The sequence below is a fragment of the Halictus rubicundus genome, chromosome 13 (genome assembly GCF_050948215.1).
Source record: "Halictus rubicundus isolate RS-2024b chromosome 13, iyHalRubi1_principal, whole genome shotgun sequence".
Classification (NCBI taxonomy): domain Eukaryota; kingdom Metazoa; phylum Arthropoda; class Insecta; order Hymenoptera; family Halictidae; genus Halictus; species Halictus rubicundus.
The window spans coordinates 6,384,516-6,404,192 of NC_135161.1; the positions used below are offsets into that span (position 1 = coordinate 6,384,516).

Consider the following 19,677-nt stretch of genomic DNA (forward strand, 5'->3'; position numbering starts at 1 on the left):
ACCTATAGGCCCCCTTTATGACTGACTTTGGACCGTTAGGACCGATTTAGAACAGATTTTGGACCTTTAGGTCCCCTTTAGGACTGGCTTTGGACCTTTAGGGCCGTCCTTGGACCTTTAGGACCCCTTTAGGTCAGACTGTGGACTTTTAGGACCGACTTTGGACCGACTTTGGACCGTTTGGACCGACTTTGGACCTTTTGGACCGACTTTGGACCTTTAGGACCCGTTTAGATTCGACTTTGGACCTATAGGCCCCCTTTACGACTGACTTTGGACCGTTAAGACCGGTTTAGAACAGATTTTGGACCTTTAGGTCCCCTTTAGGACTGACTTTGGACGTTTAGGACCTCTTTAGTTCCGACTGTAGACCTTTAGGACCGGTTTTGGACCTTTAGCACCTCTTTAGGTCTTACTCTGTACCTTTAGGACTGGCTTTGGACCTTTAGGGCCGTCCTTGGACCTTTAGAACAGTCTTTGGACCTTTAGAACAGTCTTTGGACCTTTTGGACCGTCTTGGGACCTTTAGGACCCGTTTAGATTCGACTTTGGACCTATAGGCCCCCTTTACGACTGACTTTGGACCGTTAAGACCGGTTTAGAACAGATTTTGGACCTTTAGGTCCCCTTTAGGACTGACTTTGGACGTTTAGGACCTCTTTAGTTCCGACTGTAGACCTTTAGAACCGGTTTTGGACCTGTTTTGGACCTTTAGCACCTCTTTAGGTCTTACTCTGTACCTTTAGGACCTCTTTAGGACTGGCTTTGGACATTTAGCGCCGTCCTTGGACCTTTAGAACCGTCTTTGGACCCGTAGGACCGTCTTGGGACCTTTAGGACCGTCCTTGGACCTTTAGGACCTCTTTAGGTCAGACTGTGGACTTTTAGGACCGACTTTGGACCTTTTGGACCGACTTTGGACCTTTTGGACCGACTTTGGACCTTTAGGACTCGTTTAGATTCGACTTTGGACCTATAGGCCCCCTTTATGACTGACTTTGGACCGTTAGGACTTGTTTAGAACAGATTTTGGACCTTTAGGTCCTCTTTAGGACTGACTTTGGACGTTTAGGACCTCTTTAGTTCCGACTGTAGACCTTTAGGACCGGTTTTGGACCTGTTTTGGACCTTTAGCACCTCTTTAGGTCTTACTCTGTACCTTTAGGACCTCTTTAGGACTGGCTTTGGACATTTTGCGCCGTCCTTGGACCTTTAGAACCGTCTTTGGACCCGTAGGACCGTCTTGGGACCTTTAGGACCGTCCTTGGACCTTTAGGACCTCTTTAGGTCAGACTGTGGACTTTTAGGACCGACTTTGGACCTTTTGGACCGACTTTGGACCTTTTGGACCGACTTTGGACCTTTAGGACTCGTTTAGATTCGACTTTGGACCTATAGGCCCCCTTTATGACTGACTTTGGACCGTTAGGACTTGTTTAGAACAGATTTTGGACCTTTAGGTCCTCTTTAGGACTGACTTTGGACGTTTAGGACCTCTTTAGTTCCGACTGTAGACCTTTAGGACCGGTTTTGGACCTGTTTTGGACCTTTAGCACCTCTTTAGGTCTTACTCTGTACCTTTAGGACCTCTTTAGGACTGGCTTTGGACATTTAGCGCCGTCCTTGGACCTTTAGAACCGTCTTTGGACCCGTAGGACCGTCTTGGGACCTTTAGGACCGTCCTTGGACCTTTAGGACCTCTTTAGGTCAGACTGTGGACTTTTAGGACCGACTTTGGACCTTTTGGACCGACTTTGGACCTTTTGGACCGACTTTGGACCTTTAGGACTCGTTTAGATTCGACTTTGGACCTATAGGCCCCCTTTATGACTGACTTTGGACCGTTAGGACTTGTTTAGAACAGATTTTGGACCTTTAGGTCCTCTTTAGGACTGACTTTGGACGTTTAGGACCTCTTTAGTTCCGACTGTAGACCTTTAGGACCGGTTTTGGACCTGTTTTGGACCTTTAGCACCTCTTTAGGTCTTACTCTGTACCTTTAGGACCTCTTTAGGACTGGCTTTGGACATTTTGCGCCGTCCTTGGACCTTTAGAACCGTCTTTGGACCTTTAGGACCGTCCTGGGACCTTTAGGACCGTCCTGGGACCTTTAGGACCGGTTTTGGACCTTTAGGATTCTTTTATGGACCACCAGAACTCTCCGTAGACCTTCAGGTTTTCTTCTAAACCACCAGGACTCGTTGCGAACGCTGGACTCCTGGAGTTGCCGCTGGAGCTCTCTCAGAATCTTTAAAATTTCCTCTGCGCGCCTAGAACTCTCTCTCTCTCTCAGGATCTTCAGCAACTTTTCTTTTCTTGTCGAACCCTCTTCAGGGACGCGCCATTGCACCCGTAGGCCCCAGGCATTCGTTACCGTCTCGGTTACGGTGAATTATTCAACGTTCGTGGAAAATTGTGGGGCGTTGAACGCGTTTCGCCCGGGGTTGACGGTAGAAAAATTACATTGACGAGTTTCTCCCTCGCGTTCCCAGCTTGTTCACGTGTTGCACGTGTTACATAAGATCCCGCGAGATTCTCCCACAAGCTTTTCACCCCTGTCTCTCTCACCGTTTTCTTTTTTTGCTCGCACGTTCCTCCCTTCGCTCGTCGTTGATCGCAACGATATACAGGTCGGCCGAGATCCGATAAATCCGTACCGCGGGAACTATTATTGGCGCGCAGAGAGATAAATAAATGCGTGTTCCGGTTAGCGCGATTATTATCGCGACGAATCGAACGAGCGAACGAGTCGACGATCGATCGATGGATCACCGATCCGCGATCGTTTATCCGTATCACCCTCCGGGCACTTCGTTTCATCAAGCGTGCGCTGAAATTAAAAATTGATCGCTTTTATTATTTCACTATATTTCCTCGTTTATTCTCCGATATAAATCTACTCGTCATTATTGGACTGCGGATTTTACGCATTTGTGACTAAAAGAAATAGATGCAGTGTTTATTCGATATTTGTCCAAAATACGGGTCTAGCCAGGGACATATGTCGGCCAGGAGATACTATTCTTTGAAAAGGACAACGAAGCTCTGGAGGCCTCGGTTCATGAGCCCTCATGGGGTATAGCGGCAATGGGGATAGTTCTGGGTCTTTTATTGGCTAGGCATTTGGGACATGTATGATAGAGTGAGCACTGAAGATCGAAACAGTAAAAATCACAAAATTTGTAGTATATTTGTATGGAGCCTGTGTGTTTTGTAATTAATACAGACAAATCTTATTTTGCATAAAACTCCGTAGTGTAATTATTATTCTAAACTGTTATTCCTTGTTATACAATTTTCTTTTTTCGACACTTAAATGTTGCTGGCAGAGGAGTAGTATTTTATTTCGTGTTAAATAGAAGCGGAAGAAATAAATATTAAATATTTAGTAGATTTTGTTTAAACGTAAACACCGAAGGGGTTAACGCGTATTATCCTCCACGTAGAACAATATTCACAGAAGTGAATATCCCTTGCAGTTCACGCGGCAGAAAATTACAGAGAAAGCGAGCGAGCGAGAGGGAGAGAGAGAGAGAGAGAGAGAGAGAGAGAGAGAGAGAGAGTCTGTCTTGTTGAATTCAACAAACAAGGTACAGTAATTGTTGCTGCGGAGTTCACCCCTTGCGCACGAGGATTTTCTCAAAATCAATCTTCGAGACCAAAGAGAAAGAACAATCAGTTCCACTAAGTAATTGAATTTTCTAATTTTAATCAGGCTACGTGCACCGGACAATTTTAGTGCTCGATAGGTTATCAAGTGCACAGTGTCAAAAGGCATTGTTTAACCAAGCGCTAACATTAAATCTACCAAGCAGAAAACATATAAAAGTGAAACGTCTTATAGAAAGGAGGAGATTGAATTTACTTATACAGTACATTCTCGATTTATGTCAACAATACGGGTCTTGCCGGCGACATACATCGTCCAGAAGACGTTCGTCCGAGGCCTCTCGAGGGTAGTGGGGATAATTCCGCGACGTTTATCATACAGGCCTTGGCGACGTATATAGAGAAATCGCTGTACTTTCAAAGATTTTCATAATAATATGTTCTTAAATAAAGAAGTCAATTTAAGTAATAGTTTTAGTAATTTCCTCTGAAAAGGTTTTTATAATTTCAATAATTGTGAAGTAGAAAACCGGTCATTTTGTTGTGGAATATAGCGTTAAAATTTTAAATAAAAATTGCTTGAGACTGCAAAGATGCATTCAAGGGCTTCAATAAATCTATCTTTTTGAGTATGCATGATGATCAGGTTGGTAAAACTGAAAATGATTTTGCATAAAAGAAATAAGTCGAAATAGAACACGATAGAAATATCGTTAAACCTGGAGATATTTAACACTAAAACTACCAGACAAAACCAGTCAGAATGATTCCTAATTTTTTCTTGCACAATTACTGAAATTATAAAAATATTTTCATCAGACATTTTTGAACGAACTTCTTCATCGAAGAATACATATTACAATAAAAGTTGTGTGAAGCCCGAATCGATACAGTCTCGTCACTATGACAAAGCAATATACACTACCGCTCAAAAGTATGCGGACACTTGCGAAATATGTATTAGCATTGCATAAAAGTTATTCCAGTGCCTAAAATAGTGACTAAAATCGATTTTGATTAGTTTCATATGAAATATCTAACGTTTCAAATTAAAAATTACGTATGTGGAACTTACCAATACTACACTAAAATTAGATATGAGACTCATCGACGTATCCACCGCGGAGTTTCCGGATACTTTTGAGCGGTAGTGTACATCAGTCGCATTTATTGCTCGGTAGTTCTAGTGTTAACCCTTAGCACTCGAATGGTGACTGTAAGGCACCACTAAAAATTGCTGTATCATTATTCAAAATATTTTAAAATTATTAAATTTTTTTGTATTCGATAAATTACTGAACATTTCAGTATTGTACGAGTAAGTTGCACCATTATAACATGAAAAAAAAATATATAGAAGGGTAATATTCCAGGTCGAAGGAAATGTTTGGTTTCGGGGTTAAAATAGCTTCGAGTGCAAAGGGTTAATAACGTAGAAATTATTTTGGCTTTTCTGGTATAGTAATTTTCATCGACAGGAAATGCCTGAACAAGCCGGTGTGTAACGGCGTTGAGTAACGAATCGATCATTTGCTTGGGAATAGAAACGTTTCCATGGTCACTTTGCTTGTTTCGATAACGATGCTTATCGAATTATAGCGTCGTTCGAAACTGCGAGAGACGCACCGGAGAAACGAGACGGAGAGAGATAAAGAGAGTGATGGGAAGAGAAACGAGCGGTTCGTGGAAGAATTACGCGGTTCGAGTTTTATTACAAAATCGTTTCCTACCGCACCCCCGTGATAATTCGTCGGTCACGCCCTCCCCTCCCCTTCCCCTTCCCTTCCACCATGTGTGTCCCTCCGCCAATTTTTCCTGGCCACGGAATCGAGTCGAAACGAAAAGAATCGAATCGCGGTCGATTACCACACACGCCCACGGTCGACCGTGGCAACCTGTAATTAAGCAACCAGTAAATAACACAAAATAGCACCCGTTCGACCTGGAGCGCTCGCACACCACCGTAAACATTATAAATAGCGCGAAACATCCACCCTCGGCCTTTGCAATTTACCTTGGGAGGACGAGGAGACCTGGAGGACGTCCCAGGCGTGTGCGGGGGTGGATGGGGGATGTTCACCGATACGTGAACACGCACCGGGTCCCAGTGTTTCAAGTAAATGCTTTAATATCATTCTACCCGACCTACAGGATATTGCATATTTTCTCCGACCCTTTCCCAGCCAAAGACCACCTTTGCAATGGCACCGGCAGATTTTTGCAACTTTTTTGATTCACCATCTACCGACGTGTGCATCGTTCTTCTGGTTGCACGAGGGGTTCGCCGAGTTTGCTGTAGTTTGCCATGAGCGTTGACTCGAAATTTAAAGCTACCGTCAATTTCAGAGTTTCTCTCTCTCCTCCCCTCTCTCGGAGAGTAGTTATTGTGTGTCATCCCTGAGAGAAAGATGACAAATTTTTACTCTCCGATAATTGATCAGTTGAATATTTCTCTCTCTCTCCCTCTCTCTGAGAGAGTAGCCTCCCATTGTGTGTCATCCCCGAGAGAAAGATGAAAAATTTTTACTCTCCGATAATTGATCAGTTGAATATTTCTCTCTCTCTCCCTCTCTCTGAGAGAGTAGCCTCCCATTATGTGTCATCCCTGAGAGAAAGATGAAAAATTTTTAGTCTCCGATAATTGATCAGTTGAATTCTCTCTCTCTCTCTCTCTCTCTCTCTCTCTCTCTCTCTCTCTCTCTCTAATTTTAACAATTGTGAACTAAAAAGTCTGGAGTCGGTCATTCGACCGGTACCGGAAGGTTCGAGTTGTCCGTGGGTAAACGGAATTGTATAGAAATACAGTCAATTCGGAATATAGGTCGCCAGGGCCTCTACGATAAAGGTCGCGGAATTATCCTCACCACCGTGGGATATAGCCCGCGAGGGGCCCCAAAGCTCGACTGGCCTCGGTCGCCGCGGAGTGTACAGTGAATTCGGGATATATGTCGCCGAGATCTGCATGATAAATGTCGCGGAATTATCCCCACCACCGTGGGATATAGCCCGCGAGGGGCCCCAAAGCTCGACTGGCCTCGGTCGCCGAGGAGTCTACAGTGAATTCGGGATATATGTCGCCGAGACCTGCACGATAAATGTCGCGGAATTATCTCCACTACCAAATACCCCGTGAGGGGCCACGAAGCTCGAGAGGCCTCAGATGGGGAAGAATGTACAATCTTGACTCCTAGACGATATATGTCGCTGGCAAGACCCGTGTTGTTGACATATATCGAGAATTCACTGTAAAACAGCTTGGTCAGCCGTTCGAAAGCGAGCCCGCGGATTGCGTCACGTTCGTCCGATTGCGACAACGTTGTTCGACACAGCGGCCTTTTCTTTCCTTCTTCTCTTTTTTTTTGTATTGCGACAATGGCGAACATACCGGCGGGAACGCTTACGACTTCGCTCGACGATTCTCGCGTGTCTAAGGTTTCCGCGAAAAAACGCGCGCCGTTTGTCCTCCGCGGTGTTCGGGCACCGATTATTCGGCTCGCGGTTTCCTCGCCACTCTCGTAACACATTTCCTCGCGACGGGCATCTTTTATAACCTGACCTCGATACACGTTGAATCAATCATACTGCGTGTGTGTGTGTGTGTGTGTGTGTGTTTGCGCGTCTCGCGTGCATGTGAAACGCACTTGAAACGAGAAGAGAATCAGCAGATCGGAGACTCGGCACGTTTCGTGTTCGCGCGGTGGCCACGCCTGCGCCACTAATCTTTCGATTGTTCGCCTGCAGTTCGAACGGAGAAAGAAACGGAGGCAGAGACAAGCATTTAAAAATATCCACGGGCGCCGTCTGCGTTGATATTGCTTTCTTATCAACCCGATCGGATATCTTCGCCTTAGAACCATTAGATGGCGTAGCATTAACTGGTACGTCGCGGAGAGTGCTCGATCGATCAACATGTAGCGCGCTCGAGGCTCTCGGAACGACGCAAACCAGCGTTTAGGTGAGCAATCGGTGTGTTCTGGGGACGCTCTCGTGTTAGGATCCAATTCCGATTCCAATTGAACGCTTTGGATCTAATCAGTGGACCTCTGGGACCTTTCCCTGGCCCTCTGGGACCCTCTTCGGACCTCTAGGACCTAGACCTCGATGGCTATTTCTAGATTTCTAAGACCCTCCTAGACCTCTACGACTCTCCCTCTATACCTCTAGGACTTATTACTAGACTTCGAGGACTCCCTTTAGACCACGAGGACTTTTGCTGGACCTCTAGAACTCTCCCTAGACCCCTAGGACTATTACTAGACCACGAGGATTCCCTTTAGATCACGAGGACTCTTGCTGGACCTCTAGAACTCAACCCAGATCTCTAGGACTCGCCCTAAACCTCTAGGACTCCTGATGGACCTCTGGAACTCTCCCCAGACCTCTAGGACTCCTCCTAGACCTCTAGGACTCTCTCTAGACCTCTAGGGCTCTCCCTAGACCTCTAGGACTCTCTCTAGACCACTAGGACTCCCTTTAGACCACGAGGACTCCCTCTAGACTACGAGGATTCTTGCTGAACCCTAGGAACTCCATCTGGATCTTTAGGATTCTCTTTGGACCTTTTGAATTCTAGTTGGACCTTCTGAATTCTTTTCGGAGCTTTTGAATTCTCTCGGGACCTTTAGGATTTTCTTAGGACTTTTTGAATTCTTTTAGGATCTTTTGAATTCTCTTAGGACCTTTTGGGTTCTCTTTGAACCTTTCGAATTTTCTTTGGACCTCTCGAATTCTCTTTGGACCTCTCGAATTCTCTTTGAACCTCTCGAATTCTCTTTGAACCTCTCGAATTCTCTTTGAACCTCTCGAATTCTCTTTGAACCCCTCGAATCCTCTTTGAACCTCTTGAATTCTCTTTGAACCTCTCGAATCCTCTTTGAACCTCTCGAATTCTCTTTGAACCTCTCGAATTCTCTTTGAACCTCTCGAATCCTCTTTGAACCTCTCGAATGCTCTTTGAACCTCTCGAATCCTCTTTGGACCTTATGAATTCTCATTGGATCTTTTGAATTCTCGTTGGACCCCCGGAATCTTTGGATCTTATGAATTCTTTTCGGACCTTTTGAATTTTCTCTCGACCCTTAGGGTTCTCTTTGAACCTTTTACATACTCTTTGGACCTTATGAACTCTCTTGGGAATTCTTGAATTATCTTTGGGCCTTTTGAATTATTTTTCGACCTTTTGAATTCTCTTCGGACCTTTTGAATTCTCTTCGGACCTTACGAATTCTCTTCGGACCTTATGAATTCTCTTCGGACCTTATGAATTCTCATTGGATCTTTTGAATTCTCTTTGGACCTTATGAATTTTCTTCGGACCTTATGAATTCTCTTCGGACCTTATGAATTCTCTTCGGACCTTATGAATTCTCATTGGATCTTTTGAATTCTCTTCGGACCTTATGAATTTTCTTCGGACCTTATGAATTCTCTTCGGACCTTTTGAATTCTCTTTGGACCTCTAGGATTCTCTTGGGACCTTTAGAATTTCCCATCGACCCTCCAGGCCTCCTTGCGGATCCTTCAACCCATTGATCGCCATGGTAGCCACCGGTGGCCAGCATCATTCCGCCGCTTAAACCTGATTGTCATAAAATTAACGACATCGAACACCAATTTATTACTGCCGAAATAACCCAGATTACATTGTAAGGTGAGAACTTCGTTATTCGGTAACAATTGTCCTCAATAACGCCGATCGCTTCTCTGAACGAAATAAATCAGACTTGTGAGAAGCACACACCAAGGACTCTACTCGAACCTTTCCGAACGAATTGGGATCCACAGGACGACGTTTCTACGAGCCCTGTTCCCAGGATCACGCGTGTCCCGTGGACGGGTTGCGTCTTCTACAGTTGCACACGCACACGTACCGGCATATCTCACGCGCCACTGTGTCACGAATGCACGCACGGTGAACGTAACGACAGTGACGCGGAGCAATTACAAACTAACCGTGATTCCGGCAGACGAAACGAGAAACCGGATTCCCCTTTCGTTCTTCTGGATTATATATATATATATATATACATCTCTCTTTGTTCGAACAAGAGACGATACGCGTTTCGATCGGATGCATAGTCTCCCGACCCTTCTGTAACACGGTTAATTCGTCCCGTGTTGCATCGAAACCATGCGAACCGAAGTAATGCGAATGAGCACGAAGTCGTGCGCTGTATGGACAATCTGTTACAACTGAAGATAACTGTAGATTTTTGTGCGAAAAAATGCCCTAGTCGACCACAGTGGCAAGCAGAACTCAAACAACAGTGTTTCCTGCTCTAATTATTTCAACGTAGGCTGTAATCATTTCGTATTTGATCGATTCATTTTTCTCATAAATGCATAGTGCAGTATCTGTTATCCGTGTAAATATAGATCTATAAAAGTATAGATATAGTATCATATATATTCAGCAGTAATAAAAAACGGTATCTATATAAATCCACAGTTCCAAGCACATGTTATTGTAAGAGAATCGTTGCAATTTTTGCAATTTCACCGAGTTATCAGAGGGTTGATTGGATCAATTTCGAGGGGAACCGCGTCGGGATCCAGAAGCTGGATCGATCGATCATCGAACAAACCGGCCGGAAGCGGCTCGCAGCCTCGTCGAATCGACACCCCACCCGATCGCGTTGCGTAATTAACGCACGCAACGACACGCAAGCGATTAACTTCGTCGGCATTACAGGAAGCCGCTGCTGTAATGTCGACGCTTTGGCAACAGATGACGAACGGTTTCGCGAAAAAGAAAAAAAAAAAAAAAAAGACCGGCTAAACACCGGCATTGCATAAGAATGCGGGACACACGCTCTCTGTTGTATGAGATCACACCGCATTCCTGCCGTTCCTGCTGCCGAGGCTCAGGAATTTAATGAATAAAGCCCGCTGCGCCGCAGTAGACCGTTTTTCGATGCGGAGGGAACTCGCGATTAGGGTCGCCTCGGCCGAATTGGACCACCGGAATTCTCTGTACGAAATATATTCCACAGTCATTTTTATCGATCCCGAAAATTCAGCGGATGTTATCGGGGAGAACCGGAACTCGAGACTCAACACAGTCTTTACTCGATATATGTCCGAAATATCTAGCCGATAGAAGTCCTAGAACTACCCCCACTGCCGCGGGTTATATCCACTCAGGAGCCATGAACGTTCCGCAGTGTATCGAAGAACAATATCCTCTAGCCGATATATGTCCCTCGGTAGACCCGCGTTGTGGACATATACAGTGAATTCTCAGAAATTTTGAGTGTTATGTTTACACTCCTCGGCGTCCGAGGCCTCTCGAACTTCGTGGCTCCTCACGGGGCATATCCCGCGGTAGTAGGGACAATTCCGCGACATTTATCATCGAGGTCTTGGCGACATATACAGGGTATTCATTTGAAAACTTCCCAGCCGATTATCTCGCAAAGTATGAAAGATATTAAAAAAGTGTAAAACACGTGTCCAAGGATTTCGAGGAGGAAACAGGGGGACAGTATCAGTTTTTTATTTGGGTGGCGTTTTCAAGGTCATTTGAAGGTCAACCTTGTTTTTTCAAATGGAAACCTATATTTTTTATCGTATAAAAAATGATATTTACGTCTATTTACGTCTATATTTTTTTTCCTCGTTTTTTCCCATTTGAAAAAACAAAGTTGACCTTCAAATGACCTTGAAAACACGCGTTTTACACTTTTTTAATCTCTTTCATACTTTTCAAGATATTCGTCTGGATAGTTTTCAAATGAACAGCCTGTATATAGAAAGCAGTGTAATATTATTGTTTAGTGTGAATTCCAGCCTCGAGGCCAAGGAATCCTTCCAACTTATTTTGTACAACTTATTTTACCCCTCTCAGCTGTCGAAGCTGAATATTATCGAGCAGTCGATTTTTACTGCAACACGGACGAACGTAATCGAAAAAACTCGAACTCGCGGCAGAATTTCGCCAGCGAACCTTATCACGCGATAAAACTCCCGCGGGGGGACCGGAAGTCGATGACTCACGCGTTATCCTTGCATCGATAGGTCGCTTTCGCACGGCCAAAAATCGACCGAGAATGATTTATTCGTGTATTTTTGTTGCAGACATAGAAGACATTCCCGAGAACATCAAGAATCTACGGGCGTTGCAGGTCGCGGACTTCAGCAGCAATCCGATCTTAAGGTGCGGCGTTCATTCTTCTCCATCGACACGTAAACTCCCCCGAAAAAAAAAACACTCAATAAAATAATACACGAACGATCATCCTTGCAGGCTCCCGGCAGGCTTCGTGCAACTGAGGAACCTAACCGTTCTGGGGCTCAATGACATGTCCCTGACGAGTCTACCGCCCGATATCGGATGGTAAGGAGAGACCCATTTACAATTACGTTGTATTGTTCATTCGAATTCGGTTGTAATCTCCTCTGCTCTCGACTATCTTGCTCTTCTTGTTTGCCCGCAGTCTGGAGGCGTTGCAGTCGCTGGAGCTCAGGGAGAACTATCTGAAATCGTTGCCGGAATCGCTGTCGCAACTTTATAAATTGGAACGGCTGGATCTTGGCTACAATGAGATCGACGAACTGGTACAACGAGCTCGAACACTGGAACCACCGGTGGAGTCTCGAAACCGACCCACTTAGGATTCGTGACTTTGCAATTATTCTCCCATAGTCCACTGCTGAGGAGCTTGTTAACGCTAAACCTACTCGAACAATTCTAACTCTTCTTCCACGCAATTATTACATACTGTTAATCGCGTATTGTAATATAAAATTAGATACATGGTCATTTTTGTAAGGCAACACGCTCCAGTCGATTCGCTACTTCGTTAACAGAGTTTAAAGTAGATAATTATAGTGAAAGAGGCTCAGTGGAAGGGTTTTTGCATGTCCTTTCGACCACCCGGTGGTTCTAACGTTGAGGAAATCGTTGCTGGAACATTCCAAAAGAGAAACCCACGGGTTCCTGAACGCCTTCCTATTACCATTTCAGTCGCCGCACATAGGAAGCTTGCCGGCGTTGCAGGAATTATGGTTGGATCATAACGGTTTGCAACACTTGCCGCCGGAGATCGGCGAGTTGAAGACGCTCGCGTGCTTGGACGTCTCCGAGAACCGTCTCGAAGACTTGCCCGAGGAGATCGGCGGTCTGGAGTCGTTAACGGACCTGTATTTATCGCAGAACATCATCGAGAAGTTACCCGACGGCCTGGGGCAGCTTAAAAAGCTCACCATTCTCAAGGTCGATCAGAATAGGCTATCTACTTTAAATTCGAACATAGGCAGGTGAGAAGAAATCACGTTCGGTTCCTCCCTTTAACGCGCACCGGTGGCCTGGACACCTGTTTTTTGTCGTGGGCAAAATTGAATTTCTGAAATTTCATACTTTGACAATATTTTTCTGTGCCAACTGACAACTAGATCGCGGATTGTATGCGTTCATGCCAAAAATGGAGTAATTTAACCCTTGGCACTCGAACGGCGACTGTAAGGCGCCACTAAAAATTGCTGTATCGTTATTCAAAATATTTTTTACATTATTAAATTTGTTTGTATTTAATAAATTGCTAAACACTTCAGTATTGTACGTGTGAATCACACCATTTTCGTATGTATAACATGATAGAGTATACATAGAAGGGATATATTCTAGGTGGGAAGAAATGTTTCATTTTGGAGTTAAAATAGCTTCGAGTGCAAAGGGTTAATACAGCAAAAATATTAGAAGAATTTAGAGCTACTGTTGTATTATTTTCAATCTATTGAACATGTTAAGAAAGAAATCAATCTTTTATTTTGCACGAAGATCCGCAGTCTATTGTACTGTGGATTTTATGCGTTGGTTTGAAATAAATTTAGCCAGAAAAAACGGGTTTCCAGCCGATCCAACGATTCGAAAAAAGATTCGATTCGATTAAAGTGGTACCTTTTCTGTCCTCCAGGTGCGAGAATCTGCAGGAGTTAATTCTTACTATAAATTATCTATTAGAACTGCCAGTAACTATAGGGAGACTTCATAATTTAAATAATTTGAACGTGGACGAGAACAAGCTGAAGTCGTTGCCGCTCGAGATCGGTAAGGGGAACTTCTGAATCAGAGTCTCTACGGGAAAGATGGTGTATAACGGTATTGTTCTTTTATTTTCAGGCAACTTGAAGAAGTTGGGCGTACTATTTTTAAGGAACAACAAACTACAGTATCTTCCGCCCGAGATTGGACAGTGCACGGCCCTGCACGTCCTCGACGTATCCGGTAACAAGTACGCGACGTTTCCTTTTTCTCGTTGGGAATCGCGGTCTGGGTCTGCTCCGCGTCGCCGGAATTCTAACAGCGTGCGTTTCTGTCCCGCAGATTACAATACTTGCCATACTCGTTGATTAATCTGAACCTGAAGGCGGTATGGCTGAGCGAGAACCAAGCTCAGCCGATGCTCACGTTCCAAACGGACATCGACGAGGAAACGGAACAGGAAGTGTTAACCTGTTTCCTGCTGCCGCAATTAGAAGTCCATCCTGATGGTTAGTGCCGTCCGATATTACTGCTACTCTCGTTGCGTTCGCTTTGCGTCCACGGTTGAATTTTCCTGTGTTTCTACAGCGATCGAGGCCGGCGATTTTCGAAGCAGCGACGACGAGGGCTGGCAAGAAAAGGAAGCGTCGCGAACTCATTCCGTCAAGTTCACGGACGAGGCTCCGGAAACCGATAAGGAGGTGAGCAAGCTGCTAATAAGCGGTCCTAGATTCGTTAGGTCCAAGTTTCGGACGCTACTGAGGTACCTGACGTGCTGCTGGAGACGTTCTTACTTGTACGACTCGCTGTATGATAATTACATCAACTGAGAAACGAAATAGTGTCTTATTCACGCACCCAAGAGAACCACGCGTCACCCTACCGCTCTGTCGCCCTGTCGCTCTGTCGCCCTGTCGCTGACACGCTCACGCAACGCCATTTGCCGTTACATTTCAGACGCCGTTCGTGCGACAGAACACGCCGCACCCGAAAGAACTGAAAGCCAAAGCTCACAAACTGTTCAGTAAAGGGAAGAGCGACAGCCGGTCCGCGTCCACCGACGAGCAGGTAACTTCCTACTTGAAGCTCTGTCTGTTTGTCCGAGCAATCTGAGAACCTGGGTGTTGTTCTTTCAGGACGTGTCTCAGACGTTCGGCCTGGACAAGGCCGAGAACGATATATTTGGACCGGGTAACGACTTGGATCTGGAAGACGCCGAGCAGGAGCCACCGAAACCTGAATCCGTCGAGAACGAGCAAACGCAAAACGTAACTGGAGCGGACAGCAGCGGGGACGTTCGATCGAGCGTCGAGCCAGAAGTGATTCCTAATCAATATGCTACAGATACGAACGCGGTATGCGTGGTTGAATCGGTGATAGATCATCAATTTATTTATTTTCTTCTACAATTTGTATTGTTTTCTCGAGCAGAACGCTAGGACCGACGTATCGGAGTCGAAGGACAGGAACGATAAGGAGGATGACGAGTCGGGAAGCGAAGAGGGCCAGAGACACGTTGAATTCTCGATAGCTGAAGGAGCCGATTACGAGGCTGCCGGCGACGCGAACAGACCCAACAGGCTCCACCGTAGAGACACTCCGCATCACTTGAAAAATAAACGCATACACGCGTACGTCGACAAGGAGAAGGTGGCCTCGATCATCGCGCAGGTAGTGCTTCTTCCTCGTCTGAAACAGAAATGTTCGCTGATTGGAGGCGTGGCAAATACAGCTCGGTTGCACTTATGTTTCTTTTTTTATATCTGACACAACAGGCACTTATGAAGAAGAACGATGACGCTGCTCCGACGCCCACGCCCGCGCCCGCGCCCGCGGTCACAGAATCCACTGAAATTTACGAAACGCAAAGTCAAGGTAAAGCGCGTGGCACTCTACCGATCCCGTGGAACACTATTCTTCCAAATGTTATTAATTCTCCTGTTGCAATCGTCGAATTCGTTGCTTATTTCTACACCGCATCGAACGGTGAACGCTTGCGAACTGACGCGCAATCGCCTCTTTAATCACCGAAAGCAAACAGATATACCACGATAAGATATGAAACTCGCGCTTTTTTTCCCCCCCTCTTATCTTATCTCCAGTCCAATTACTCCAATCTACTTCGTAGTTGTGGCGAATCCACTCGGGCGAGCAGAATATTACCCGGCGATTGTGCTTTAAAAAAAAAGAGAACGTCTCGGCGATAGGCGATACCGTTTACGTTGATAGGAATTTTCGAAAAAGAAAAGATGCCTAAGCGATACAAATGTTACATAAGGAAGAGAAAAAGTTACGGTTCGATCGACGACGCGCGTATTAATTACGCGCACGGGTATGTACGGGATATCGGAATAAATTGTATCTTTGTACAGGTGCGACATCTGACGCTGAGCCGACGGTAGAAATCCGGGAAGAACAGTATGAGATTCACATAGAGAGAACAACGGGCGGTCTTGGATTGTCAATAGCCGGCGGTATCGGTTCGACCCCTTTCAAGGGTGACGACGAAGGCATTTTTATTTCCAGAGTTACCGAAGGTAAATCCGTTCGGCCCGCAAAGCCCGAATGAAATGCGTGTGAATTCGCGGAACAGTTATCTACCGGTTCCGATGATTTTTGGAGACGTAGAAATCTATATGGAAACGAAAAAGTTGTTGAAAATGGGTAGATAGTTGTTCTGCAGGTTCGCCGAGAAGTCGTCGATTTCGATTACTATTCTCACACGAGCACTGTTCAACTTTTCAGGTGGACCCGCAGATTTAGCAGGTTTGGAAGTAGACGATAAAGTGTTATCTGTAAATGGAGTTTCAGTAGTGAACGTAGGCCACTATGACGCTGTAGAAGTTCTAAAAGCATGCGGAAATGTTCTTGTACTAGTAGTTCAGAGAGAAGTGACGAGGATAGTACCGCCGTACGAACAGGTACTATATTTACGAATTTACATTACCCGTTGTATATTTAACGCTCTGTCTCTATGGTGGTCCCGCAGACGTCGTCGAGGAAGGACTCGGTGTGCTCTAGTCTGAGCACAAGTAGAGCTCCAAGCGCGACCTCCCACGTTTCATCCACCGGTTTACCGCACAATTTAGAAAATGGCGACGCTTCTTTGCCCCACGATGGAATTAAGGTACGCACGAGACACTTTCGCCAACGCGTTCGCGAACGCAATCGTTGAAACGCACATTTATTTGAACTCGATTCGTTCTTTCAATCAGTCCAAGAGAATTCCGGAACCATTATCCACGGTCAAATCAGCTAGCGAACCAATGGTGTCGGTTCTTGTTCATACAACATTAATACGGGACCAAAATGGACTTGGATTTAGTATCGCTGGAGGAGAAGGTTCACCGCCATTGAAGGACAATAGCGATGTAAGACGAATCATTGTTACTTATACTGGGAATAAGTTTGGAACCGACAGGCTAAAGTACTGAAACTAACGGGAAAGTTTCTTACGAATAAAATTGTTTTCAAACTTATTGCCAGGGGTAGCACATATCTTGTTCGCTTTCTAAAATGCTCGTACAATTTTTAGGCGATATACATCTCGAGAATAACCGACGGAGGTGTAGCACAGAAGGATGGTAAACTGATGGTTGGAGATAAAGTGATATCTGTGAGTGGACTCTTCCTTTAATCCTGGGATCGGTACTCTGGCAGTTTATCAGTTTCTCGTGTCTGACAGTGACTCGTTCTCTCTTTCAGATAAACGGAGTGGAGATGAAAGGTGCGAAGCACGAGCAGGCGGTGGCTTTGTTGACGGGTTTGGAGAGATTCGTTCGACTGGTGGTCGAGCGCGAGATACCGGTTTCGCAAGCGAACGCAACGATAGTGGTAACACCCTCGGAGAAATCGCCGCGCGTGATTGGCGCGCCGAAACCGTACACCGGGTTGTACAATGCCAATAGTTACATAGCGAATAGGCCAGGGTACACCATACGGCGTTCGATCGACGCCGACAGGGCTCTGTCGCCGAGTCCGACAGCGAAAACGCCACCGCCTATGAAAATCGAGAGCGCCGATGTGCCGAAAATGAACGGCGTCACAGAGCCCGGGAATATTAAGCACGCCTCCTCGATATCGCCAAGTCCGACAAATAGCCAACCTCATCCGCAACCCGCCCCGAGACATAGCATTTCACAGCCGACGATTACCATGAGCACGACCGCGAGCACCACGCCCACGCCCACCACAGAGCCTAGATCGACCTCGCCCCAGGAGGACATACAGGTACCGAAGCCAATCACCAACGAAGAATTTCAGGCTATGATTCCCGCTCATTTCCTACGTCCTCCCACCTCCTCGCCATCGCCAGACTTCCATCAAGGCCCTATCGTGACGGTGACGATAAAGCAGCCTGATAATTTACCCGGAGACGTTAACTTCCCTCCGGCTCCCACCACACTTGGTAAAGTTACTGAGACCATCACAAAGAGCACTCTCACCGAGACCGTCGTGACTAGAGTGACCGACAACCAGTTGGTACAACCGGTGATCATCGAGGTATGTGCCTGGTAGTTAGACGCATGAGTTCTTCTATCTTACTATTTTTTGGGGGGGAGGGTGGGAGGGGGGGATTGTTTTTACGTTTTCTCTCTTCTCGATTGAACAAATTCGCAGAAATATACACAGAGACATTTTCGATGAAACTTGCAGAAAGATTGTTCAAGATATTAATCAGATTTATCTGTTTTATCTTTGATATGTGGGAGAGTCAAGCACATCTTCGAGGCAAACTTCTACACTAACATGCGCAGTCTGATAGAACTTATTTCCATGCTTGGATGATAAACACGATAACGGTGAATGTTGTTGTCATGTTCGAAACTCAGTCACGACGACAGAAATCCTTCCGAAGAACATCTCGTTGCCTGTCCCGGATAATTGTAAATGTTGGTGGTAATGCGGTCTGCATTGTTCTGCATGCATGAGAAATGAAAATTATACTTTCTGATCTGGTCATAAGTGTGAAATAAGATCCATCCGGTGGAACGTCTTATTAAAATTTTAATCGACCGAGACGGTTTGGTCGAGAAACATCCAGTATCTTTATGAAAATGATTTTTTTAATTAATTTATACTTACTGCATGCTGAATCCATTGATATCGTTTCGATGTGTTGAAAAGATTTTTTTTTTAATTTGGTTGTTACATGGGTTGTTGTGTTTGTTTGATACTGGTTGCTTATCCTCTGGCATGGAAATAGGTAAGTAGTATAAACCAAGAATATTCTCCTCTTCTACCTTTCGCAGGCTGAACCAATTGTGCATGTAAATACAGTTTACAAAATTATATGTAACTGCAATCCTTTTTCTCTCTCTCTCTCTCTCTCTCTCTCTCTCTCTCTCTCTCTTTCTCTTTCTCTCTGTCCATTCATTCTACAAGTCTATAATATTCTTAAAAAACTAATCCATTTTAATCGTCACATCTTTACTTGTCATACTTCATTTCAAACATTTAGAAAATATGTCCCACCGTCGGAGCGATCCGTTCAAGTAATTCATGTATCGAAACTTTAATTATTCAGGATGTTGTCCTTGTCAAAGAAGGATCTCTAGGATTCAGTATCATTGGGGGTACGGATCACTCTTGCACGCCATTCGGTGCGAAGGAACCTGGAATTTTTATATCTCACGTAAGCAAGCGAATCTTCTCTTAACATTAGGTTTACGCAGCACTAAAGATGACTATTTTACTGTATAAAAATAACAAGAATGTAAAATTTTCAGCTATTTTTTTAATAATACAATACCCAGAGAAATAACTTTGATACATTTTTACAATCTTAATAATCGTAAATCTTAAAATATAAGAGCCCATCATTTTGTCGAGTCCCATAAACCTAGTGTTAATGATTTCATAGACGACGGATGACAGTTTGCACTAATTCTTCTCTCCAACTAGGTCGTTCCTGGTGGCATAGCTGCAAAGTCAGGAAAATTGCGAATGGGTGATAGAATATTGAAAGTGAACGGTACAGATGTAACAAAAGCGACACATCAAGAGGCTGTGATGGAACTACTACGGCCAGGTGATCAAATTGTGCTCACCGTTCAACACGATCCATTGCCGGACAATTATCAGGT

General features: G+C 45.0%; 1 protein-coding gene across 1 annotated transcript in view; it reads left to right on the forward strand.

Annotated features, from left to right (window-relative positions):
* Scrib (scribble planar cell polarity protein) overlaps positions 1-19,677 on the forward strand; it is an 82,350-nt gene that overhangs the window by 47,173 nt on the left and 15,500 nt on the right. The window contains exons 3-22 of the mRNA XM_076799364.1: positions 11,686-11,764; positions 11,855-11,944; positions 12,045-12,165; positions 12,575-12,867; positions 13,524-13,657; positions 13,730-13,841; positions 13,934-14,100; positions 14,180-14,292; positions 14,549-14,659; positions 14,728-14,946; positions 15,023-15,262; positions 15,367-15,466; positions 15,964-16,128; positions 16,337-16,512; positions 16,581-16,718; positions 16,807-16,962; positions 17,127-17,207; positions 17,297-18,094; positions 19,119-19,226; positions 19,496-19,675. Coding sequence (XP_076655479.1) covers positions 11,686-11,764; positions 11,855-11,944; positions 12,045-12,165; positions 12,575-12,867; positions 13,524-13,657; positions 13,730-13,841; positions 13,934-14,100; positions 14,180-14,292; positions 14,549-14,659; positions 14,728-14,946; positions 15,023-15,262; positions 15,367-15,466; positions 15,964-16,128; positions 16,337-16,512; positions 16,581-16,718; positions 16,807-16,962; positions 17,127-17,207; positions 17,297-18,094; positions 19,119-19,226; positions 19,496-19,675 — 3,581 coding nt within the window. The remainder of the gene's footprint in view (positions 1-11,685; positions 11,765-11,854; positions 11,945-12,044; positions 12,166-12,574; positions 12,868-13,523; positions 13,658-13,729; positions 13,842-13,933; positions 14,101-14,179; positions 14,293-14,548; positions 14,660-14,727; positions 14,947-15,022; positions 15,263-15,366; positions 15,467-15,963; positions 16,129-16,336; positions 16,513-16,580; positions 16,719-16,806; positions 16,963-17,126; positions 17,208-17,296; positions 18,095-19,118; positions 19,227-19,495; positions 19,676-19,677) is intronic.